We start from the raw sequence: 27,313 nt of genomic DNA, 5'->3' as shown, positions 1-27,313 counted from the left end.
CTTGAAAGGCCCTGATTTTCAAAAAATGCTGAGCAACCCATCCTCTGAAAATCTGGCTTCTTTAAGAGATCTCCAGGTGGAGATTTATACTATTGAGACATCCAAAATCACCAGTCACATTGAATTATTTTTGTTTGTCTGTCTTGGGTACAGATAATGTCTTTGTTTCCTCTGAATAGTCAAGTTTATCAGTTCCTGTTTCGCATACAGCAGCAGAGAAAAAAATATTTTAAAAAAATATGAAAACATCATTGTAAATCATGTATATTTGCAGGGAGACTCAGCAAAGATGTAGCAGAGGCTAGAGACTGAACACGTGAGGAAGGGGGAAAGTAAGTATTGCTGCTGGTATTGACATGAAATACATCATGGTATGAAGGAGTAGACGGAGCTGCAGACTTCTCCTGATTCACTGTACCTCACTATTGTAGACGCATTTCAATTTCCAGCTTCAGTATTAGGTACTTAATTGGAAATTGAAATCCTGGTACAACATGGAGGTGGCCAGTGAAACCTCAGGTATGTTTTTCTCATCAGATATACATGTGAAGTGGTAAAGCACTTCCACAGCATTTCCATCCATACTAGAGGAAAATGGCCATAAAACAAGAGGAAACTTAGCATGGCACCCCCCTGACCCATTTTCGGTCTCTTTGCCAGATATTGCTTTTTCAAAAGCATGGTCATACCCTCCAGAACTAAGGGACACAGGACTGGTATTTGAGGAGAAAATCTTCCAAGTATTTCACTCATAGCCACCCTCTCCCTTCCTAATCAAACTGACAGCTAGCTTCACGAAGACTGTAAAGCTAGTTAATATGGCCAAGAGAAGCTAGATGAAAGGCAGAAGGGCTGAGAAGATGACAAGGGCTATTCTGTAGCATAAGTGTAAAAGTGGAACCTGAGATGAAACTGAGTGGAGGTGGTTTTGTTTTGAATACATTTATCCTGGAGCAGATCAGGCTAAGCAGCGTAATGTTGTAAAATAATTTTCACCTCTCTGACACTGCAACAGGGAGAAGATGATTTTAGTGACTCACTTTGCAAATACAAAGTAGAGAAGTGCAGTTACTGTGGATATACCATAAGCTGCATCAACAACAAAATAAGTACAGAATTATGTGCAGTCAACAGTTAAATAAACAAAAACTAAACTATTTTAGTGCGAATTAACATATTTGTTGGCAAACCTTTTTATAAAGTACATAAACTTTACAACTTAAATTTCTATACCAACTCCAGAAGTACAAAAACAAACAAACCCAAAGTACCGCTTGTCATAAAAAGTCACTAGAGTTAACATTTCATAATTATACAGAAGTGTAATACAAATTTGTTTCCCATGTACCATTATCAAGCCTTTGTTATTATGAGACACTTGTACTGCTTTTGTCAACATAAATTAGACTTCCACAGAATTTTTTCCAAGGGAAGACTGTTATATGAAGGTCAAAGTAGCGTAAAAAATGGTATCTTGCTTATATGTTTTGCAAGTATAATACGAAACAGATTAAATAAGCTTGTAAGCTTCATCAAATAATTGTATTTCATTATGTATTATGCCAGATATTTTCAAATCAAGAAAGTCTGAAAAGCTATGTCCAACAATTTGTACTTAGAGTGGCCAAATCTCTGGGATTGTTAATACATTTGCAAACAATTTAAAAAAAAAGTTGCATCTTGTCTATTGAAATATTAAGCTTGTAACAAATCTTTGTTCATGAAAACCCAAACATTAGAGAGAATCCTTCCAGGAATCCAATTTCTGCATTGCTTGCATCATCACTTCAAGGTCAGGTTTCCCTACAGGTGACTAAATGAGCAGTAAAGGAGGAATTTGGTTTCAAAGAGATCACTAAACACCACTCAGTAGGAGGGAAAAAAAGTCATAAAACAGGTTCTCGGAAAAGTAAGATTACATGTAGTATCCTGCCTTTATGCATCTACACTTTGGGATGCAAGCACCCATGGTAACACAGTAATCAGGACCTTTCAGAAAGCAATGTTCAATGGTGCTACATAAGCAACCTCTTACAACTAAATATTAAGACCTGATGATACAAAAAAGAACCATGGTTCCCACTTCTCACAGGTCCATTCCATTTGTACAAAGATTCCTCAGAGGACTCCAAAGAAACAGAGGGTGGAGAAGAGTAATCTGAAGAGACAATTCCACACTTCAGTAACCTCTCTGTTTCCTTTGATAACTAGTTCTCTCTGAATATTCCTTGGGAGATTAACTGGCACTATAATCCCGAAAGAGCTGTGGAAGTGGAGGGAGGGAAGCAGAGGCTACAGTGTTTTAATGACTAAGACTCTCTAATGAAATATTGTTATATAGAAGATCACCAGCCAGCCAAGCTAGCTAGCTCTCACTCTTCTGGCTGTGTTATAACTACCACAAAAGTTATAAAAGTTGATAGACAGGAAGAGAACACCAAGATTTTCAAAAGTGACTAGTGATTTTGGGTACCTAACTTGAAAGTCCTTGAAAAGGTCTGATTTTCAGGAAGCACTGAGCAGAAAGCAACCACACTCCCAAAATCACATCTCCAACACCAATTAACCACTTTTGAAGGTCTTGAAAATCATGAACAGTCCTTTAAGAAATTATTTCACATGAAAGAGTATAAAAAGAGAACCTACATGGGCATGTGATATCATAGGTAGCTGTTCAAGTGAACGGTGAATGAGACTAGAGATGAGCCTGCCCTCTTTAGGTGGAGAAGACAGTCCATCTGAGGGAGTGGGACTCACCACCGTGGCACCTCCCGCTGGTCGCTCTGGGAATTAGCTCAGTCCTTGGTGGAGCACCCTGTGCCAGTGGTGTCCCGTCGCACCGTCTGTTCCTCGCTGTTGTCTGGACTTGTGTTGCTTCCCGCTCGCTGGCGTCCTCTTCAGGACACTGCCCTCCAGCAGTGCCCACTGCTCCGGTCTCACCCCCTTCCGGGGGTCTGGTGTTATCAGCAGTCCTTCTCTGCGCCCCAGCCACCGTGATCAACCACACCCCGAAGTCTAACCCCTAGTGTCAGGGATCTGGTGCAGTCCACTCTCACCACATCCACTGGCTGGGTGTTTGTGCAAGGGGGAAGGAGGGGACCCAGGCCCGCCCTTTACAGTGGGTCCGACCCAGGGACCCTTTGGTAGCAACCTTCCTGCCCTTCTCTCCCCGGGCCGCTTCCCCCTTCGGCCCCTTTGCACCGGCTAGGCCCTGCCCTCAGGGCCTGCAGCCTGGCAGGTAGCGGGCACTGGAGTTCCCTTCTGCTCCCCCGAGCCTGCCCAGCACTGCGCTGTCCCAGGTGCTGGTCTCCTCACTCAGGAGACAGACCTTCCCCTCTGAAGGTCTGGGAGTGACTCCCTGCTCCTCTCTTATGCAGCCTTTATAAAGGGCCTAGCCTAGCCCTCATTGGCTGGCTCTAATCTTGGCCCTGATTGGCTCTCGGTAATCCCTTTCCTGATTGGCTGACTGCTGCGCAGCCGCTCTGGCCTATTCTCACATCGGGGTGGGGCAGCCGCCCCTCTACAGTCCAACGTAATAGGAAATGAAGTAGCAAGAAAAGCCAAAATTATACTGAAACATGCAGCAAACTTTTATGTTTTGATCAGGGCTTCTTCAGGGTTAACTAGATATGTGTCATACTTGTACAGGTGTCCATTGTCTGAGGAACTGATGATCCAAACTGCCAAATGGAGAGATACTGTGCCTGGATGCAAGATCTGCCCACAGTTCTCAGACAGTAGATGTGACACTTGTAAGAAGGTTTGAACACTATTAACAATAGCCTCTGACACATTTAGACTCTCTTACCTTTAACTCCTGGTGTCTTTAAGTGCTCCCACTGCTCATGACACCCTTCTTGGAACAAAATATGTTACCAAAGCAGCAATCCCCAGGGAGCCTGACTATGATTATGTCTGCTACCACATCTTTCACCCTTCAGTTCAGCAGTGGAATTTAGTTATATAGCAATCTGGTGAATTGTGTTCTTATCGACATCCAGTGACCCAGATATATGGGGTGATTTATGGGGTACCATGCTTCTATCAGCTGGTCAAGACACACATGGGTAACTGAGGAGTGGACTGACAGAGCTATGGGTGGGTTGGGGCTTGCAAAGGGAGATGAAGGTGGAGAGTGAGGGGAGAAGACAGTGTTGGGGATGGAGATATGTTGGGGAGTTGAGATACAGAGGAAGGAAGCAGGATGTGTACATAATGAGAATGACTTTGGAATTCAACCCCAGACACACTGTGAATCCTGGAGAGATTGTACTTAACACTATACTTCCAATACAGTCCAATACTTCAGTCTTTTTTTTCTTTCTAGATTGTAAAGTGTCAGAGGCAGGGACCCTGCCCAATTTCTGTTTGTATAATACTGACTGGGACTACTGGGTGCAAGTGCAATGGAAATATTAAAGGAGATCTGGTCAAATATTATTGTTCAAACTGTTCTTTAAACCAAAAGAGGCCTTTTAAAAAAAATAAAATTTCTATTCTTATTTTCCAACAAAACACCTGAAAACAAAGACTTCTTGGCTTTCCATCAAAAAGCAGAAACATTTTCATTTCTTTCCAAACTTTTTGCAAAAAAACATTTACCATTTTCCAACAAGCTCTGTAAATGATAAATGGCAAATCATACGCAAGAGGAGGAAAGAGTAAGAGAAAGAGAGAGGCATGCAGCACCCCATGAGACTAATCTAACAGGCAGGCTTCCTAGCAAAGCTGGATCTCTTCCCATCCTTGAACATAACAGAGCACACTGGGTTGTCTATTCTGACTAACTGCTATGTGAAGGTGACTAATTTCTGAACATTGGCTTTACTAGTGATTCCTTCAGAGACAGCTCATAGAGGTCCTGTAATCTTCCAGAAAAAGATGAAGGGCAGCTTGGAAAATCAGATACACATCATTCCCATAGGTTCACTATTTCCTAACATAATTTTCCTGATCTTGTCAATACAGGCACAATATTGTCTGTCAGAATATGTACTGCACAACCTTTTAGCTGAAGCAGCAAAGATTCCCAACATCCAGTTCATTCTATCAGTGTCAGACTCCAAACCCTACTCTGGAGGTCTTTGTCTCCCCACTGCCACAGTTCCTTCCCAGGCTTCCACCCCCCAGCTCCATCCATTGCATCTCAGGTGCCCATCCCTATTTGTTTCTCAACACCTCCCCTACTTCCTAAGAGTCTCTCCCTCTCCCTCCACTGGTACTGGGGAACCAGTGTAGGCAGCAACATGACTGCATTCCCATCACAGTGCCCTCATCAAAGGGAGAAGGAAGAACAGCAATCACTTCCTCCTGCCCTGCAGTCTGACCTGTGACTGGAAAACTCTGGGATGTGGTCTGTTAACTAAATAGTCCATGAGGGAGGAGAGGAGCTGAACAGAGTGAAGCAGCTCCAACAGATAGCGCTTGCATCAGAGGACTGCTATGCTCCACTTCTCCCGGTCCCATATTTGAATCATCTGTGTGAGAGGGTGGAGGATGGATTTGCTAGCAAATGCTGACCTTGCTGCTAGTTAGATCTGCTCCATCTGTGTATATTGGTTAACAATTAAAGAAATATTCCAAGGAAGGACAACAACCCTTCAAATAAGCCAGGGGCCTGAGGGTCACCAGCCACTGGAGCACAAGGTGTGTATTCTCGTAAATTTTAATGTGTACAGTGGTTTACCTGGTAGGAAATTAAATATTATCATCCCTCTTTTTAAATGTATTTGTATCGGGGTTTTTTGGGGAGTGGGAGAAGTCGCAGAAAGATAAAGTAACATGCCAAAGGCAGATATTTAACAGTATAAAAATCAGGATTTACAAATTAATTTCCCTGTTCAGCCTGGAGGCTACTCCAGGCTACCTGTACCCCTTCTGATGAGAAGCTACAGTGGTTGCTTAACAGAAGACTCTGATAGACAACTGGAAAGGAGCTTGCAATCATCCTAATTCTATCAGCAGAAGCCAAAGAGCACTGGTCTCCACAAGCATAAACTGTTTTCAAGATGCCCACAAAATCTTCGGGAGTTCCATAGCTATGGGTTTTATGTACATAAGAACATAACATAAGAACAGCCATACTGGGTCAGACCAAAGGTCCATCTAGCCCAGTATCCTGTCTTCCGACAGTGGCCAATGCCAGGTGCCTCAGATGGACTGAACAGAACAGGTAATCATCAATCATCCCCATCCGCCCATTCCCAGCTTATGGCAAACAGAGGCTAGGGATACCTAATAATGGATAACGTGACTAATATGAACTTAAGGGAAAAAGCATAGTGACAAACTTTCAACACTAGCAATTGGTTTAATATTTTGAAGACCTCAAGGCTAAAGGGTGACTTTTTTTGAAAAAAGCAGTTTAGGTTATACATTCCATTTACTGGTACCTTGCTTGCATGCCCTGATGTTGTGGAAGTGGGAGTCATGGGCACAATAATTTAGTAACTGACTAACTTTGGAGGGAATTGAATCCAGCCTTCCTGAGTCAGAAGGAATACCACTAGAAGCTGGTCTTGGAAAGAAAGTAAGAAAGCAAGCAAGAAAGAAAAGTGTCTCAGATGGATTCCCTCTCCTGGCTAACCTTCCCCACAGAAAACTAGAAGTAATGCACTCCAGTAAAGCACAATAGCTATTTGGAATGGCTACTTCTTTTAAAGTGACTACTTATTAAATAAAATAGAGGAGAAATCTGCTGTAGGTAATGCTTTTTAAGTCTTCTAAAAACTGTCAGCCACCGAATACTGATCTAAAACGTGCACACACAAGCAATTACATGTTTTATGCCTTTTTAAGTGAAAATTCTCTTGCCAATGTCTCAGTGCATTTTGGATGCCTTTGCCTCTTAGTCACCAGCAGAAACTTTCACGTTTAAAAAGTGCAAAATTATTGCTCTTAAGATCAGAAAACCGTATTTATCTAAAGTAATGAAAGAAAAATACTCAAGGCATAAAATAGCTTCAAATTGAGACAGACCCTCCAACCTCTGCCTCCTACGTATTATATAAACCCATTATACACAGTCTGTATTTTTATGCATTTTTATTACTTCAGGTTACTTTGTTTTTTTGTGGATATGCTTTAGAAAAAATAGTTTATAGAGCTCATGCATAGAACAAGGATTAAAAATGCACAAATTTAAAACAAAATTTTTTAAAAGAAAATATTAGTTTCATTTGTCTATCTGCTTATTTCTATGTATTTTAGCCACTGTACATACTATATTCTTTCTTGGGTACACCTTTACCCCGATATAACATGATCCTTGGGAGACAAAAAATCTCACCGCGTTATAGGTGAGACCACATTATATCAAACTTGCTTTGCCCCCCTCCCTGTTCCTTGTTCCCTGACCACCCCCTCCAGAGACCCCTGTCCCTAATTACCCCCAGGACTCCACCCCCTACCCAACTCCCCCGGCCCCTATCCACCGAACACACACCCCCCAAAAGGCCCTCACCAGCGGCGGGAAGTGGAGCGACACGGCCCCAGCCCGCTCCACTCTGCCACCTCCCAGCCGCGGCGCTCCACTTCCTGCCGCAGGTGAGCGTAGGGAGGTTGGGGAAAGGACGCCCCCCGTACTCACCTGTGGCGGGAAGCGGAGCGCCACAGCTGGGAGCTGGTAGAGTGGAGCAGGCTGGGGCCGGGTTGCTTTGCTTCCGCCGCCGCTGGTGAGTGCGGATGGGACTCCTTCCCCCAAACCCCCTCTTCCGAGCGACACGGCTGAGGCTGGGGTGAGGGAAGCAGAGCGGGCTGCTCCCGGCCCCCCTACTAATCCCCTGGGCCACTCTGGGACTGCGGGGTCCCCAAAAGTGCCCTCCCACAGCTCCTGCCCCCCAGACCCTGGGGGGGGGAGCCCCTGACCACCCCCGAGACCCTCTGCCCCTTATCCAACCCCTCAACCCCAGCCTGGCTCGGCACCCTTAACACATTGCTCAGAGCAGCATGTCAGAGCTTTACCATGTTGTATGCAAACCCGCGTTCTATCAGGTCGCGTTATATCGGGGTAGAGGTGTAGTAAAGTGAGAGAAGGAAATCTTTACTACCTTTTTAATCTATGCATTCATCACAAGCTTTCAACCCTGATCTACCTTTCTTGCAAAAAAAAAAAAAATGACCATCATTCTGGGATGTATTAGCAGAAGAGTTGTAAGCAAGACGAGTAGTAATTATTCCACTCTACTCCATGCTGATAAGGCTTCAACTTGAATATTGTGTCCAGTTCTGGGCAATGCACTTCAGGAAAGAAAAGGACATGAGAGAGTCCAGAGGAAGGCAACAAAAAAATGATTAAAGGTCTAGGAAACATGACCTCTGAGGAAAAACTGAAAAAATTGGGTTTAAGTCTGGAGAAGAGAAGACTGAGGGGAGACATGATAATCTTCAAATATGTAAAAGATTGTTATAAAGAGGAAAATGATAAATTGTGCTCATTAACCACTGAGGACAGGATAAGTAGTAATGGGCTTAAATTCCAGCAAGTTAGATTTAGGTTACACATTAGGAAAAATTTCCTAAATGTCAGAGTAGTTAACCACTGGAACAAATTACCTAGGGAGGTTTTGGAATCTCCCTCACTGGAGGTTTTTAAGAACAGGTTAGACAAACACCTGCCAGGGGTGTTCTAGATCAGAGGTTCTCAAACTGTGGTCCGCGGACCGATAGTTCCCTCTAAGGTGCACACCTGGGCAGCCACACATGAGAGATTAAAGGGACACCCACCTAATTAGTGGAACCATGCAAGCATGGCTCCATTAATTAGGTGCCTGGACCCTGGAAAAGACGCACATGCAAGGTGAGGGGGTGGACTTGGGAGAACTAGGACAGTGGGGTGAGAAGAGGGGGTGGGGGGAATTTGGGACGTGCAAGGCTGGGTGGCCAGAGAAAGAGGCAACCTTCCCCAGCTCCAGAGCTGTGGCTGCCAGGGAGAGACAGTCCTCCTTTCCAGCCTCAGCCTGGAGGCTGCTGTGGTGGAGCAGAGACCCCTCCTTCCCAGCCCCAGCTCGGGGGCTGCAGCACTGTGGGAGAGAGGGAGAGACCTCCCTCCTTCCAAGCCCCAGCTCGGTGCTGCAGCAGCTGGGGAGATAGGGAGCAACCTCCCCTCCATCCCAGCCCCAGCTCAGGAGCTGCCGTGGTGAGGGAGAGAGGGCACATCCATTGTGTTAGAAAGGTAAGACTACTGATATTAAAATATGAGTTGTGTGCTTTTATCTGTAGAACAAAAAAAAGTTATTTTTTTTTAATATATAGCACTTTTATCCAAAGTGCTTTACAATAGTTAGCTAACGGTACAAACAACGTTTGGAAAGATCATTAAGTGGTCCACCAAGACCCTCAGCAATTTTCAAGTGGTCCACGAAAAAAAAAGTTTGAAACCACTAGTCTAGATAATACTTAGTCCTGCCTCAGTGCAGGGGAAGACTAGATGACCTACTGAGGTCCCTTCCAGTCCTACATTTCTATGGAAATTCTTAGCCTATTAAAGTTTATACCATGCTTACCACAATAGTAACAGAATCTCTCCCTTCTCAGCCTTTTTCTGTAGTGTTGAGGTGCCAACTTCCCAAGGCATGCTCAACCACTGCTGCACCCCAGGTTCTGCGCCCACTTCACCCTTCTCTCAAGCCTCCGCCCCCACCCCTCTTCCACCACCCACAGCGCCTCCTGCATGCTGCTGAACAGCTGATTGTGGTGGGCGGGAGCGGGGATGGAGGAGAAGTAGCTGATCGGCAGGACCTGCTGGTGGGCAGGAGGAACGGAGAGGAGCTGAACCACTATTTTTTTCCGGGGATGCCCCAGGCCCAGAGTACCCACGGACTCAGTGCCTATGCCTGCAGCTCTCCTTTATCCTCCTCTCATGTCCAGGTTTGTCCCATACATGCATTTTAGGGGAAGTAGATGCATTCCAAACAGCTGCCTGAGTCCCATCCTTAGACTTAGTACCCACATATCTCTGCTGCAACTGCTACCATTGGGGCTCTTTGAAGCAGCCAGCCAGCTTTGAAGACTAGGCAGAGATAGATTAAAAGGAGCCCAAGTTACTTGCAAGGGATGTAGCTGGACTAGAGAAAGAAGATGGAGATGAGTAGAGATAAAAGACCAACAAGTTTGACTATCTTTGCACATAAAGCCTGTAATCTTTATTGAGAAGATCACGACTAGGATGACAAGCGGGGAGAGGATGAAGGAGGAAATAGACTAGGACAGGATGGAGATGCCAAAGGTGGAAGTAAGTGTGCCTGGGGGAAAGAGAAGCAGGGTCTTGAGTACACTCCTCTCAGAGCCAGGAACAGAATTTAGGATTCCCGAGTCTCTGCTGTCAATCTAATGGTAAAATGCATGCCTCCTCTTCCACAAAGAGGATGAAAATCTACTACTGGTATCAGTTATTCTGTTAGCTCAAGTGGCAGAGGTCTGTGCTGTGCATCTAAAGGTTCCAACCCTGCTGATGAACCATGTTGGCATCAATATGGTGGCACATGATAAAATTTCTGGGGTTTTTTAATTTGCTTTTTATAAAAGCTAGGAAGTCTCTCTCTCTCTCTCTCACACACACACACACACACACACTCTCTCTCTCTCTCTCTCTCTCTAAAGGAACATTAAGGTTGCAAAGTCAGGCACTGAAAAGTTTGGAAATGCCAGAATTAAGGCTGCTTGTCAAGCCTTAATTCAGCCCACTTGTGCATAGATATAGTCTTTAATCACATGGTAAAATATTACTTTTTTTCTACAAGATCCCTGGCTCACTCAATGCACAGAATGGATGGTGCTCAGGCAATGAATAAGGGGTGTGCAGCAAATGAGGCTGTTATTTGTAGGACGCCTGCCTCATTTGCTGCGGAAGCAGAAAGATGTGTAGTGAAAGAGGGAGGGGGTTGCAGAAAAAGAAAGGACAGTGTTGTGGTTTAGACAGCTGAAAGCCATGCCGGAGGATCTAGCCTTGCCTCTGCCAGAGTTCCTATGTAGTACTGGACCAGTCACACAAATCACAACTTTTCACAGGTGCCCAAGTGTGTGTTCCTCATTTTCTGAGTGTCCAACTTGAGTCACCTGAGGTCTCATTTGCAGAAGTGCTGAGCATTCATGCCTGCAACTGAAGTCAATAAGAGCTATGCTTTGAACACACAAAAAATGTTACAAAATGTTAAGTTCTGTGAAGAATCAGGCCAGGTCTATGGCTCTGAACTCTCCATTCTAAAAGAGGAATAAAAATACCAGCTTGTGAAAATATATTAATTGTTTGTGAAACACTTAGATACTATAGTGATGAGCACCATAGAAAGGCCCATGAGGAAGTTAATAATTCTGCATTCAAAGCAGGGTTTAAACAATGTGGAGTAACTAAGGCACATTTAATGACGACGACGAAACAAAATATTGAATATCTGCTCATTTTGGGAGCGCTATCCATCCTGGGCACTGAATGAGGCAAGGATCCTGGGGAGAAAATAGTATGTGATCACATAATTAAAGACTATCACGATGCATATCCACCAGGGAGCCAAATTAAGGCTGCAAAGGCAGCCTTAATTCTGGCATTCTCTGAATTCTGAGAGCTTGACTTTGCAACTTTAAAAATGATCTTTTAATTTTTTTTTAAATGTGTAGTGCATGTATTTAAGACGTATAGTGATAGCCATATGACAAAATTGCAGCATCATGCTATATATATAATTCTCTACTGTATTCTCTACACTCTCCATTTGTTTCTTTTAAAACATTCTAGAAAAATACACGTGTAAAAGCCGAGCTAAGATAATATTAAAGTTGCATGGTTTAGCACTCAAAAGTCAAGAAATGGCAGAGTTATGATTGTATGTGCCACCTTAATTCTACCCCTTTGTGAGAATGCTTTGCAATAGTCACGTTATATCAGACACTATTTATCAAATATTTTTATCTACAGTTGTAGAAAATTTTTACATGTGTAACATCTTGTAGTACTGTCTACTACTGTATGCCAGAGCCCACCAAAATAATTTACATGAAAGATACTCACTCAACATACAACAGCAATCAAGAAAATTTGCTGGCATATATAGCTCCAGTGAGGTTTGTACCTATGTTACCGTGACAGTTTACTGCCTCCTCAGCCACTGACTTCCACCTAAAGAAGTCTGTGCTGTACATGCCAAATTCACCTAATTTGCTTTAGGTTTCTGTAGTGTGACTACACCAGTACAGGTGATGGCTATGTTCACAAAGGTCTATCAATCTAAATCAGCTAAATTAGCTTTGTAGTTAACTTCATCTCCACCTACATAATGCCTAAAGAAAGTGGTACTGTTGGTTGAAAGAAATGTATACTAAATGGCTTTCAATCAGCTCACCAGGTGGGCTACTGAGGAGCCACGTAGGTTTCAAATGGAAACCTGTCTGGCTGGTAGGGATCCATTAGAACCCTACCTGGGTTCAGTCAGACCTCTGTTGAAATCAAATGGCCACTGCACAACATTTCAATGTTGACAAGTCAGCAACTTCTGATTAAGAAATGTTTTGTCAAAAAATTTCCTACCTTCACTAATGCTCATCAAACTATTGAAATGCACACTTCAGAGAGAATAGAAGTGGTTAGGATCTTACATTTTGTCTTTAATCAGTAGGTTAGGATTGCACCAACTAATTATCACTTTCAGAATTAGGTATTTCAGTAAAAAGACAGTAAAAAGAATACTGGGTTTTTTAGATGAATACTATATTATGTAAACTTTACCTCTTCCTGTTCATAAAGAAAATGTAACCATTCAGTTGTGACAGTAATATCTGGTAAAACACACTCAGAAGTAAAGCTAATTTACTACAAACTGCATTTTATCAGTATGTATAATACCATAACAATATCCCCAAAAAGCAGATTTTGATTGATGCAGATGTATGCAGAGCCTCTCTACCATTAGGCTACTGCAGACATATTCTTCCACTGGGACAAAGTTAAAAAAAATATGAAATTCTGAGAGCAAAAACCACATGCACGCTGCTGGAGAGAGGAAGAAAACAGGATTACCTCTTTACCCTAAAATGGTGATTACTACACCAACAGCAGATTTCATGACTTTCAGAGCCTACTGGAGTACAGACTCCAAAACAGTAGGTTACTTCAAGGGGTTGAAGATTTAGTGTGTTTCTAAGGGCAGGTCTACACTAAGAGCGGGGGTCGAACTAGGGTACGCAAGTTCAGCTACGTGAATAGCGTAGCTGAATTCGAAGTACCCTAGTTCGAACTACTCACCCGTCCAGACGCCGCGGAATCGAAGTCCGCGGCTCCAAGGTCGACTCCGCCACCGCCTTTTGCAGTGGTGGAGTACCGGAGTCGACCCCGGCGCTTCCGGAGTTCGAACTATCGCGTCCAGATTAGACGCGATAGTTCGAACTCTGAGAAGTCGAACTCACCGCGTCGACCCGGCTGGTAAGTGTAGACTAGCCCTAATAAATAATAAAATAAAGGCAATAAAAAATAAAGTCTCTTCATCCAGCCTATTTTAGACACCACTGCAGCTTCCTTCACACAACTGAGTAACTACTTCCCCATTTCAATCACTGTACCAGAACCCATTCACAATATATTAGCTGAGCTCCAGCACAGAAACAACTTGACAAGCCAAAAGCTGAAGCAATATGTGTCAAAGAGATTGAATTCCACTTTCATATTAGTACAGAAGAAGACAGTGCATTATTGCTTAGAGCATGTGGTTATTTAGGGGATAATGCTAGCACCTTAGCACTGGGCAGTAATGGAAAATGTCAGTCTCGTTCTCATTCCTTTTGTGACAGTCACTTGCGATGTGTCTTATTACACTGCCAGGTCATCTCTCTCTTCAGGCTCCTTAAATATCACCTGTCTAAGTTCAGAATACTTTTTTAAAATGAGGACATTATGGTTTGTCCCTTGCTAAATAGCTAGATATTTGTTTTACAATCCATGAGAAGCTGAATTTTACTCAGCTAAAATTAAAACATTAAAATTAAACTTATGTCACAGGAATTTTGTTCTGTAACAATCAGAGTGAATACTGTTGATGAATGTTTTAGATGTGAAGTTTTATTTCCTTTAAAGAAAAATATTTCAGTGATTCAGTGGTTAAGATTCAAAGTGCTAGATTAACTTCTATTAAAAATTTAAACGGAAGAACTTCAATGACACCTCCCTATTCCTTTGGATGACATCACTTATCTTCTACACATACCCTGGAGGTACTAATCTTCTTCCAACCACATGGTCTGGAGCACTACCTCAACAGGAAAGGCCCACAGAATATCTGGCAGGAGAAATGCAAGCCAGCCACACTCACGCTGAGGTCACAAGACCCCTTGCAGATCCACTACAGTACCCAAGTACAAGAATATAGTTGTTATAGTGCTTAAAACCTCCTCTGCTACTTTCCCCTGCCCCCAATAGGAAATAATCTACATACATATGGGGGAAGGGGGGGACAAAGGGGAAAAACTCAGGAACGTCAGCACTCATCTATACCAATTGAGTTAAAGGAGAATTTCTTCCATTAGCTATCAGTAGTAAATGTGATTTTATCCTCTTTACAAACCAGTCCCCTAAAGCTAAGTATCAAACATATAAGCCAGTCTGACTCCATCCAGTAGAGGGACAGTGGTACATATACACAAGCTACTACTTTATATTTCTGAGCCACTAAATATGGTCCAAGTGAAAATGTCATGGCTGAGCACAAAACAGAACACAGAAGATGAAGAAATGAATCCAAACATGTCTGTGACACACAAAGAGCTTATTTACCAAACTCATAATGGGAAAGACAAAACAAAGTATTGAAAAACAAGTTAATTGCTCACTATATTTCTTACAAACTTAGTACCTGATCCTGCATCATGACGGGCACAGGAGGAACAAAGCACTGTGCACAAATCACAGTGCAGGACTGCGGCCTTACATAGTAGTGCTAGTGCACAATGGCTGCTTTTCAGTGGTAGGAAAAGTTTATTTGCACACATACGCGCGCGCACACACACACACACAAACAAGCGTGTAAAGCTTCAGAGTCCAATTCTTCAGGATGAATGTTTCTATATTAATGTAACACGTGACATTTTCTCACTTTCTTAACCTGACTGCTGCAATATATCACTGTGTGCATTGCATAGACATATTGCTGACAGTTCAATGGGTCATTCTTTAGTACTTCCTTTGACCTTTATTACACTAATTCTGATTATTAATAATTTATTATTTTACTGTGGTAGCAATTCAGAGTCACCGCCAATATGTCCCACTGCATTAGGCACAGTACAAGTACATAGTAAGAGTCATTGCCTGCCCTGAGCAGCCTATAACCAAAATGGACAGGATAGACAAAGGGTGGGAGGAAGGATGTATTATCCCCATTTTACAGATGGTACCTGAGGCACAGAGAGATTAAGTGACTTGCCACGGTCACACAGGAAGTCTGTGGCAGAGTCAGGAACTGAACTCAGGTCTCCTGAGTTCCAGTCCAGTGCCTTAACCACAAGACCATTTTTTGGAGGCGATTTGGTGCAATTAGAATATTTATTTATTTGTAACCCCATGATCTACTATGAGTTATAACCTGGCAAGTGAACACATGGGCAGCGCATTCTACTCTTGGAGAGCCACATTCTAGGTGATATTTCAGTCTGATATGGCAGTAAGTCGTGTGACATCCTTTGCCAATGTAACACTGGCCTTCCCTTGCTGTTATACACAATTCCATACAATTTAAACAACAAAATTTGTGTTTATGGTATTGTTAGACTCAGCCTCTCAAGTACTAAGGATAATTAAACAGGTCATTTCCTACAGTAATAAAAGACCTTCCAGCAATTAATAACGTGGGATGGAAAATTAAACTGCTTTCAAAAGTCAATATTGAATGAAACAAGTTACACAAACGATATCAAATAAAAAATTCAATAGAAGTTGTATGCTTTTTAGCTGTAGGCTGGGCTAGAGGACAGAAGTAGGGACATGGGAACAGGAACAAATGAGTGTCAATCCAAACTCCACTACTGACTCAATGTGTTCCTTTTGGAAAGTCACTTGATTAGAAACAGGCTCTCTATCCTATCAAAGGAGCTAATACTTGTTTACCTCACAGAGTGAGGTGAAGATTGTTTTATATTTTCAATATTTTAAAATTTCTCCAAAGTCTCTATCATTTCATCTTTGTCATCTTAAGAACGGTCTCTCATATGAAGAGTCAACTTTGATTCTACAGGATGGAGAACTAAAATGCAGGGTGATCCTACACAGTTTTCTTCTTGAGAACCAATCTGGCAGGCTTTCAAGAATCCAGTTTGGGAGGCTTTTACAAAGCTTAAATTATTAAGGAGAGGGCCAGGGGTTTTGCTTCCTTCCCTAAGAGGTATTATTAGTTAATTGGCTGAATTTGTAAAAGACATCCAAAAAATTCAGGCCCCAACCCCACAAACTTCCAGACATGCTTAATTCTGCACTTTGAGTAATCCCATTGATATCACAATGTGTAAAGTTAAACACATGCATCAATCTCTAAAGGATTGAGGCCTGAATTAATACCTTTGTGAATTCACTGGATAATCACACCTTCAGGGATCATGTAACCAAAGAGTATGAGTTCAGTGGTACACTAATTCATAGATTTTTCAGGCCAGAAGGGACTATTGCAATCATCTAGTTTAACATCCTGCATAATACAAGCCACAGTACTTACCTGAATTAATTACTGCTTCAATTCCCATTGTTGTGGTTGAACTAGAGCATATTTTTTAGAAAAATATCCAATCCTGATTTTAAAATTTCCAGTGATGAAGAATCATTGCAACCCTTTGTAAGTTTTTCTAATGGTTAGTTACCCTCACTGTTAAAAATTTGCACCTCATTTTTAGTCTGAATGTATCTAGTTTCAATTTCCAGCCACTGGCTCTGGTTATAACTTTGTCTGTCAAAGTGCTCTCCAGTTTCTGTTCCCATGTAGGTACTTATAGACTCATCAAATCACCTCTTAACCTTCTTTTTATTAAGGTAAATAGACTCAAGGAACACAATGTCTCACTATAAGGCATGTTTTTAAACGCTATAATTATTCTCATGGCTTTTTTCTGAACCCTCTCCAATTTTTCAAAATCCTTCTTGAATTAGGGACACCAGAACTGGACACGGTATTCCAACAAACTCCCTACTCCTACTCACGAGTCCCTGTTTATACATCCAACGATCGCATTAGCTCTTTTGGTCACAGCATTGCAGTGGGAGCTCATGTTCAGCTATTATCCCGCATGAAACCTAAGTTTTTTTCCTCCAGAGTCATTGCTTCGCAGGATAGAGTTCCCCAATTCTGTAAATATGAGTAACATTCTTTGTTCCTGGATGCATGACCTTACATTTGGCCATCTTGAAACATATATTGTTTGCTTGTGCCCAGTTTTAACAAGTGATCCGTATCACTCTGTATCAGTGACCTGTCTTCTTCATTATTTACCACTCCCCCAGTATTTGTGACGTCTGCAAAGTTTATTCGTGATTATTTTATGTTTTCTAACATTATTAATAAAACTATTAAATAGTGTAGGTCCAAGAACTAACCCTAGTAGAAACACACCCTTTAAACGATTATTTCCTCTTTATAATTACATTTTGAGACCAATTAGTTAACCAGTTTTTAATACATTTAATGTATGTCACGTTGATTTTATATCATTCTAGTTTCTTAATCAAAATCTAATGTGGCACCAAATCAAATGTCTTACAGAAAGCTAAGGACATTACATCAACAATACTACCGTTATCAGTCAAACCTGTAAACTCATTAAAACTTTTTATCAAGTTTGTTTGACAAGTTCCATTTTTATAAGTAACAACTTACCAAGTGTTTCAGTGGAGTCTTCATCACGGCGCATGTCTACACTATCCGCCAGATTGGCGGGCAGTGATCAATTTATCGGGGATCGATTTATCGTGTCTAGTGTAGACGCGATAAAATCGATCCCCAATTGCTCTGCTGTTGATTCCGGAACTCGGCCACAGCGAGAGGAGGAAGTGGAGTCGAGGGGGGAGTGCCAGCGGTTGATTCGCCGCTGTCCTCACGGCCAAGTAAATCGACCTAAGATATGCCAACTTCAGCTACAGTATTCACGTAGCTGAAGCTGCGTATCTAAGATCGACCCCTCCCTCCCCCCAGTGTAGACCTAGCTACTGGCAATCTTTTAGAAAAACATCTTGATTTACAAATGGAATTAATTCAGGGACGTCCTCTTTCCAGTGTTATAAAGGTGGTTAGATTAGAGGATCACAATAATGTCTCCTGGCCTTATAAATGTATGAATAAATCTATGTTGATTGGCATTAATAATATTATTCTTTTTATTAATTGCATTCTGTATGAGCCATTCCATTATACAGCCCAGGATCAAAGTCAGGCTGACTTCACCTAGGTCATCTTATTTACCCTTTTAAATATTGACACAACATTAGCTTTCTTCCAGGCTTCTACAATTTCCCCAGAGTTCCAGGAGTTATTGAAAATCAACATTAATGGTCCAGAAAGCTTTGTGGCCAGCTCTTTTAAAATTATTGGATGCAAGTTATCAGAATCTTCTTATTTAAAGATTCCTAACTTTAGTAGCTGCTCTTTAACATCTTTGTTAGTTACTGTTGGAATGGAAAGAATTTCATCATCATATGATGAGAATATCATCTAGCCTTTTCTCCAAATACAAAATAAATTCATTGAGAAATAAAAAATATTGAGAAAGTATCATTTATTTTATTCTGCTTGAGGAAGGCCAAGTTTGAATCAGGGAAAAGAGCAATGTTAGACTGAGAAAAAAGGTGCAAAAAACAAAAATACCCCACTTCAATAGACATGAACCATATGAGACAATGTCAGCAGGAATGGGGGTTGGGAGCTTTTCAGATGCCCTCCCCACACCCCTTCAATATGGGGATGGGAGGGGACTAACTCACTCATGTCTCATCCAGAGGCAGACTGCCATTTGGGTGGCAGGAACAAAGGGTATTACTCTAGTATTTCTTAGGCCTGGTCTACACTATGCACAATAAATCGATCCCCGATAGATTGATCGCTACCCGCCAATCCGATGGGTACTGTAGACGTACTCTTACAGAAATAAAGAAGGGAGAGGAATTAGTGCCTGAATGGGAACTCTGATCCGACTAAGAAACTTCCCTTTCCTCTGCATTGTCTGTTTTCCACCTCCACATAGAACCTTATAATCTTTTTCCTTCCCTCTGGTGCTCTGCTAACCACTGCTGGGTAAGAATGAGAAAACAAAATGCTTGATCTCTGAAACACTATGCGTAAGGGCTGCAGTGACAGTAGTTTATAAATATTTGTATTAAAGTTTCTCCTTTCATTTTTATCCAATGATAAAAACAAGCTAATAAAAGTTAATTTTATAAAACGGCATGTTTAAAAAAACTAGTTCTATTGTATGTAGTTACTTATAATGCATCCATCACCATGGTACTGTCCACTTAAAATGTTGAATGACCCTAATTATGAAAGCAAACTGAATTAAAGTATCAAGCAAAGTAATGGATGGTAGTCATAAAAGATTTAACAGTAAAAACTGGCAGTCTATTTAAGAGAGCCACACTTTTCCAACAAGATGTCATCCTGCAGGTATTTTCTCTTGAAATGGACACACACCAAAACTGTGAGGATCTGGAGAAGTTAAGACCAGGATCTGCACTACGTGGCTTGGGCACATCTCTGGCAGCTCTCTCAAGTGGTACAAGATGAATTATTTCCCTGCATCCACTTTTTTTACAGCTGGGATAGAGGTTTTGGATTAATATACTGGAATACAAACAGTGCTCCTCTCAGAAATGTGCTTACATAATTTCTGATAAATCACTGAAGTCTAAATGTTGCTAGCACTCTCTGCTCTGGCAAAGGACACCAAAAAGCAAGTGTGAGTGTGTGTGTGTGTGTGGGGAGGGGAGCAACAGAGGGTTGTCAATCCATAGCTTACCTGTGCTGCTAGCTTGCAGCTGCTGCTATGTTGCTCTTTTCCAATAATAGAGCTCTGCCAGAAACTTAGGCTTGATCCAAAGCCGACTGAAGTTAATGTAAATATTTCCATTGACTTCAATCAGCTTTGGATCAAACCTTTAATGCACAACAAGTTCTAAGCCTCCCTTTGAGTAAGGGAATGACCAGTGTATACCTGTCACAGTTCCATGACTGAAGAAGAGCAGCACACTGAGTTGGAAATATTAGGTGCTGTAAATAAACTAATCTTCCCCTGTTCAGTCCCTCCCCACCCAAACAGCACTGAGACAGGCTCTGCCCCCATCTTCCCAGATGATTATTCTTCCTTCACCCCACTTATCTTCTTGGTCACCCTCTCAAAATTCTAGCAAGGTCTAGAAGGGATGCTCTTGGCTACTGGTTCCATTCTCCCACAACTGTACTGACTTTCACTATGAGGGCTCTACCCTCGGTTTTCCAAGCTCAATATTCCCCAGTCTGCTCTGCCTTGGGAGTTCAGCACTTCAGTACTAATCCCTTCCCCTAATCATTCTCCAGCAGGTGTCAGTGAAGCTTTGCCATTTTATGACAGGGCTGACAAGATTCACACCATTCTCGCATGGACAGAAGTTAGATGCAGAAAAAGGAAAATGCATGTTTCTGCGTCTTCTATTTACCAATCTGAGTCATTTCTAAGTACTCAGGAGGGTTTCTACTCTGCATCTAGGGACCCTGCACTTCATGCACACAGGATCAGAAGAAAACAACAGGTGGGGGGGGGGAGAGGCTGAAGGAAGCGTGGCTGTTTAAGGGAGATTCCAGGACCTGCTAGTAGACACACCTTGGCTAGCTTTTAAAGTGCTAACCAAATTGATCAAGAAGTCCCTGTCTTTTTAACATTTATTTTTTGCAGTGCTGATGTCCTGTCCCTTAATAAGTCTTTAATGACCCCTTGGCCCAGCAGCCATCTGCAATTGTACCAAGCATTAGTTCAGAGTCAGTTATCTGTTTAAGAACTTGAACAGCTTTTTACCCTTATATTGTCTCCCTTTGAATTCAAAGGACCTTAGAAATAAGGAGGAAGAGGATATTTCAGCTAGAGATGGGTTGGCATTGGGTGACAGATAAAAGCAGCTGACAGCTTATGCAGGTGGATTCTATGTAGGCCTCCCTTTCCAAAGCCCCTTTCAAATGGAGAAGGAGGAGGGCAGGGCACAGTATAAAGTATCTTCATGTAGGGACCCATAAAATCTAGCACCAACCATTAAAAGAACAGAAAATTAATCTAATTCAAATGAAGCTGCAGGGAAATTCAGGCAAGCAGCATGCAATTGCCTACGCTGGAATTTGTACATTCACACATTTTATTGAGAAAGATTTCAAAAAGCAAAGAGACAACCCACATCTCAAAAGACTATGCAATAAACACTCAACAATGAAAACAGAAAGTAAAGACAAGTTGTCATCTGTTTAATACTGATTCCGAGGGAGGAAAGCTGCCCACTGAGTCAACACTATGTTCCTATGACCAGTGGAGTTTTCCTTGAAGATCTTTCAGCCAAGTACTTCCCAGCATACACCACTGTTTAGTTTGCATGATCTAACAAGAATCTAGCTGAGTGGGATGGCTGTGTGACTACTCTGCAGTGCTATATGCCTTCCATATGGGCCTCCCATTTGTGTGTCTAGGTTAGTTAGCACTTCATATATAGTATGTATATGTTCATTAATAGAATTTTATCTGCCAATCAATTGGAAATTAGAGCAGTGCAGAGCACTGGTTTGATATGCCAGCTGATCATCTGGAACGCTAGAGCTGGACATCCCACGGATGAAGCTTGTAGATGTTGGTGATAAGAGATTTCTCAATGCTAAGTATGCAACTCTGGAATTCTGTCCCAAAGAAACACGACTAAGTGCAAATCCAGCCATGTTTAGAAAGAGCTGCAAGATGCACCCTTTGCCTAATCCTTCTTAATTGTTTAAATCCTGATTTCATAACACAGCCAATTTGCAAGGAGCAGGAGCACATGGTGTGTGATATCTGTTAGTGAGACATTCACTCTAGCAAAAAGCCCAGAAACAAGAGTTACAGGTGATAAAGAAGTTTGTAAAAACAAACAGAAACTTATAAATATTGGCCTAATATGAGCATTCTGCAATGACCAATGTAAAAATTCAATATATTCAATTACAGAATTTCAAATGAGTCGTTATTTTAGTCTAATAAAAAGTTTCTATGCTGTAAATAGCAATATAAATGTGAAAATGGTAAATCAAACACACTAAAATGCTCAAAATGTATTACAGTTCCTCTTTCATATACTATAAGCCTTCTAATTTATTGATATCAGATTTCTTCAGTATATCAAGAAAAGGATAAAGATTTTGCTTGAAATCTTAAGATTGCATTTAAGATAAAGCAGTAAATATTCTCTTTCTGGACCTTTAGAAAATTTTAAAACATTCCACCAGATTAAAATTACTGAGAATTAGCCTTTTGCTTGTTTTTTATTAGTTTTTTGTACGAGTGGGTAAGCAACCCATAAAGGAAAAGACTCTAGTTCTTGAATTATACAAATATAAAGGAGGAGTATCCTCAACTTGACCCTTCAGTTGCCAAATTTTTCTGTTGTCCTTCTGACAAGTACCCAATTTTGCCTCCAGCACCTTCTCAGAAGCCCACCTCCCTGAATTACCAAGATGCCAAATTCTCCCAGGCCCTACAAGACAGGTTCATTAGTTCTAGCTATCAAATATCTCCAGCCCCACTCCATAGTCTTCAACAGGACAATCAATAGTAAGAGAAGTGTAACTATTTGCAGCCAGTCAGCCCTCAGTAAAAGTGATTTTTAAACATTTCTGGTGGCTCTACTGCTCTATTTGAAAAGTGCATACACTTACTTAAAAAAATAACTAGCATGGCATATTAATCTAGATGGCCATGAAGAACTAGGCCCCCAAATGCACTGATCTCTGGAGCCTAATTTTAAGACTTAAAATGTAAAAACTTTAGATTATTTTCTTTGTGCTACTTATTCTCATTACGTGCTTTTTTGCTGATGGGAACTTCAGCAACATCCTGGTATTCTTTGTATTCTGTTTTCAAAATTAGTAACATGGAAATCACAAACAAATACTCCACATTCAGAAAAACAGAGTGGAAAACAGCCCTGATCCTGAACCTTTAACTAAAGCCAAACCTTAAGTCAACGTTGCACTGTTGAACAAACATTTAAAACAGTTTTTGTGACTCAAGGCTGATTGTCACTGATTATTAGTCTCTGTGATTGATAATTATCCTGGACAATAGTAAAAAAATCAATACATATGGTTCCATTTTCAGTTTTGATAAAGCTGTAACCAGAAGGGAAAAGCTTCATCCCTTTCCTTGCTTTATTAAAAAAACCCACTGACACAAGTTTACTTAAAGGGTTTGGAATGAAAATCAGATCATTTTCCCTTTGCTCCACAGATCTACATGTATTAGTGAAAATCACAAACCACACTGAACTTCAGTGAAGCAGGAGCTCTACTCACTGTGTAGATATATTAAGTTCTGGACAGATTGAACTGTTGACCTTCTTTGCCACTAAAATATCAGTTAATGAGAAAGCTCAGCAGTTAACAGTTATTCAGAAGCAGCAGCCAATGTAACAGAACAATTTCTAAAGTACAATCGCTAAAGCATGCTAAGTGGACAATTTTAAAAAACAGCATATTTTATTTCAGCCTAACACAGGAAAGACAGATTGCACACACGCTCTGATGCCAGATGATATCCTCAAAAGGAAAATCTCACAGGAAGACATCCTTGCCTTATTGTGCAGTTAGGTATTAGGATTGTTTCCTATTAAAACAGCATCTCACTTCCTTTTATTTTAAAATGCTTATGTGAGCAATAATACAGTGTAGCTATACTGCAGGAATCACACACTTCAGGTGCATTGTGAGGAATGAGATGAGGACAAGTGCCCTCAGCCACCAGAGGCATGTAATTACCTCTCTCACAAAATACACCTTGGAGCATATTACTGCTCCTAGCAAAATGGCTATAACCTGCTTTAAAATGAAAACAAGACTGGACCTGTGCTTTCAGGAAGTATAATTTTAGAAAGAAAATCAAGTTCTGGTTAGTGTGTTTTATATTCTCAGTCTAGTTATTAAAATAATACTTAGTCATATCATATATTTGTCTGCTGATTATTACCGTTAATTATCCACATATGGATGTGAACTGGTAAAAAAAAAATCTATATTTTCAGTATAATATAGTCACTAAAATTAAGCATAGGAAAAATCATCTATCAAATTCCAACTATACAAATAATTTAATTAATTTTGTCTGGCACCTTATAAAAGTCCTCCAGAAATCACTGGTCACTGTTTTAACTCACTGTTTAGGAGACACAACTACTCGTTCAACCACTCTTGCCACCTGATAACTACATCGAATGCTTGATGCCCAAACTTGTGCAACTGTACTTCAAATTACACAAAATGTAAGATGTTCAGAAGTGAAACACGGACTAACAGATCAATAGCATATTATTCTGAAATGTCATGGTATTTGTAAATTCTAAACCAACAATGTGTAAAAATCATTTTCAATCTCCTCCCAAAATAAAGCAACTGTTTATTCTTGTGGTAAAATAGCCAATAGCATTTTAATAACATATTATTCCTGATAATTCAGTGTTAGTTATTACTTAGAGCATAAACATTTAAAACCCATCCAGTGAATGTTCAGTAATGCATTTCTTATTCATACAGTAAAGCAAGGCAGTTTCACACTGACATATCAAATACAGTGACTGGAAATAAATGATATTACACGGGTAAACAATTATATCTTGTTTCAAAATTGAACCTAAAGCTTACAAAACATACAGAACGACAAAACTAACAAAAGGGGAGCAAAGATAGCTATCTTAAAAATAAGCAGTCTTGTCTGAAACAAAAACTAGAATGTTCCAAAACAAGGTACTGCAGCTAGCGGAATACAATGCAGCATAGTAAGCCACTTGATAGTCACCAAGCTAACACTACTACCAAAGGATATATCACACTGCTAGCTATTTCATTATTGGCTTTATTCTTGGCTTTTAAAACTTTTTTTTGGAAGAGGCTGATATTGCGTTGTTCGCTTTCTAACAGACACACACACATACACACACTTCAGATAGATGTTTATACTGATTCTGCATGTTTTAAAACTACAACATAGTTGAAAAAGCCCAACTGGAAGATAAATACCTGTCTTCACTATTATGGGAGATGGATGAATGGAGCAAAGACCTGGAAATCATATTCTAATCTGGATCCTGTCAATGACTCACTCTATTACCTGGGGAAGGTACACGCAACCTCCCAGGGCCTACAGTTGCCACCTTTCATTAAAAAATAAGTTCCTGTGCTATTGTGGCATCAAAAGCATTGCAAGCTATGTTGCTTATTGTTTTGATGATTTAATATTCAAATCAATTATTACTTGAACAAATGTTTATCACTTTAAGTATTATTTTGATCTAGTCATTCCAACAAACTCATCAAGAATATATATTTTATTATTTATAAATGTGTATATTTTCATGCTTTAAAAATTACACCATTTTTCTTCCCTTAAATTGGCTAGCTAAAGGGATGTCAGGCCTTTAATATACCATGACCTATCACCTTATCTTTTTCATATTAGGCAGCCTAAGTCTTTCACATATTAGGAACAAGAAAGTATACCCAACTGATGTCTGGGAAGAGATTCTAGGTTGTGTCACCTTAATAAAGAAGCTGCTTCAAATTTCTATACTATATTTTTGGAGCAATGTCTAAAATTATTTAAGAGAATTGAACTGACACTTTAATCTGGACTAGATTTCAATAGTGGTTATCTGACCTGAGATAGACACATGAATCCTCTCACTTTTCAAGAGAGGTATACACTGCATAGTAAATTAGAAATAAGATCGCCTATTTCAAAATTGCCTGCAGTTTCAGAATTGCTTTAGGCTGAGAGCTTGTTTGTTTAGGGAATTAAATGAGCAGAATGTTTCAGCTCCCAAGAAATGCAATGTTTAGTTTCAAAATAAAACAGTATCAATACAGATGGTCTAATTTTCTGGAATATAAAGTCACTGACCTGGTCAAGTTGAGGACACGTATAACATTATCTCCTAACTCTGGCACTGACCTTTTTCCATAGTAACTGAACAGAATGATCACACATACTAAGACAAGCATTAGAATAACCTGTCCAGTTGGAATCCATGCCTAATTTGTGAATGGACATTTCATTCTAACACTGCTCTCACCACTATATAAATATAGACAACTTAGAATTAAGCAATGTGACTGTCTTTTCTTACTACATTTTAAAGTAATTTTGAATAGCATGTTTGCCAGCTTTTTTGTTTATACTTGTCTCAGCCAGACCTGTCAGCCTTTTCCCTGACACATCCTGGCCAGCCTCTCTCAGCTCACTCCCTTTCTGCCAGAGCATCTTTTTAACTGGCCAGGGTCTTTTGATCGCAAGCTTAGCCTTGGGAGACTAAAGCATCCTAGGTCTCCATGAAGCCAGCTAGGTAAATTCTCTCACCAATTGATGACTCAGCCATTGTTGTTTTAACTCCACTGAAGTTGGGTACTGGAGAGGCTGTTTTGGTAACTGTTTTACCTTTCCTGAGTTCCTTAACAGCTCTCCTTTAGAGCCTCCTTTGATTTAACTATATGCATTCAGACATTTTGTCACAGCTTCCTAGCTTCCATGTTCAATAAATGGAAGCTTAAGTAAGTTGACCCCAACAAGGTGGCACTAACAGAATATGGGGGCCAGGCTGGCATAAAAACTTTTAGACCTTTGGCGGTACCAGCAAAAGAGAACTATTGCTATAGTAACAGCATCATTACAGTGAAAACAAACTGGCAAAAATAAATAAATAAATAACAACAAAACAAAACAAAAACAAAAACAAAAAAAAAAAAAAACCCATCAGACCTCACCTGCACATTTGGTTCTTGTGATAAGCGGTGGTCCTGGCTGGCCAGTTCCTCCTTCTCCTGGCCTGGTAAGGAGGACACGAATCTCATACTCAGTGTCTGGGTCTAAGTGCCATAGCTTATAAGTTGGTGCATTTACAGCATGGGTTTCTGTCCAGGTCCCAGATGTCATCCGGTACTCTACTTCTTTCAGAATTATAGGCCCATCACCAATTATGGAATTAGCATTCAGCTGAATCAGCAAATATGTAGGCCCAACACCAAGTAACTGGGGGGGTGCTATTGGTCGAGGTGGTTCTGTAAGAAATTAAAAAATACACAGTGAATAAAACCAAACTTAGAAAGATCATAAT

At 40.8% G+C, this 27,313-nt stretch overlaps 1 protein-coding gene across 8 annotated transcripts in view; it reads right to left on the bottom strand.

The window, feature by feature from the left end:
• PTPRK (protein tyrosine phosphatase receptor type K) overlaps positions 1-27,313 on the bottom strand; it is a 581,996-nt gene that overhangs the window by 197,505 nt on the left and 357,178 nt on the right. For all 8 annotated transcript variants that reach the window (XM_039529032.1, XM_039529031.1, XM_039529033.1 and 5 more), the window contains one exon: positions 26,964-27,257. In XM_039529032.1, the coding sequence (XP_039384966.1) occupies positions 26,964-27,257 (294 nt within the window). The remainder of the gene's footprint in view (positions 1-26,963; positions 27,258-27,313) is intronic.

Source organism: Mauremys reevesii, linkage group 3 (assembly GCF_016161935.1).
Source record: "Mauremys reevesii isolate NIE-2019 linkage group 3, ASM1616193v1, whole genome shotgun sequence".
NCBI lineage: Eukaryota > Metazoa > Chordata > Testudines > Geoemydidae > Mauremys > Mauremys reevesii.
Note: the sequence above shows the minus strand (reverse complement) of the source record. Positions and strands in the feature narration are given on the sequence as shown.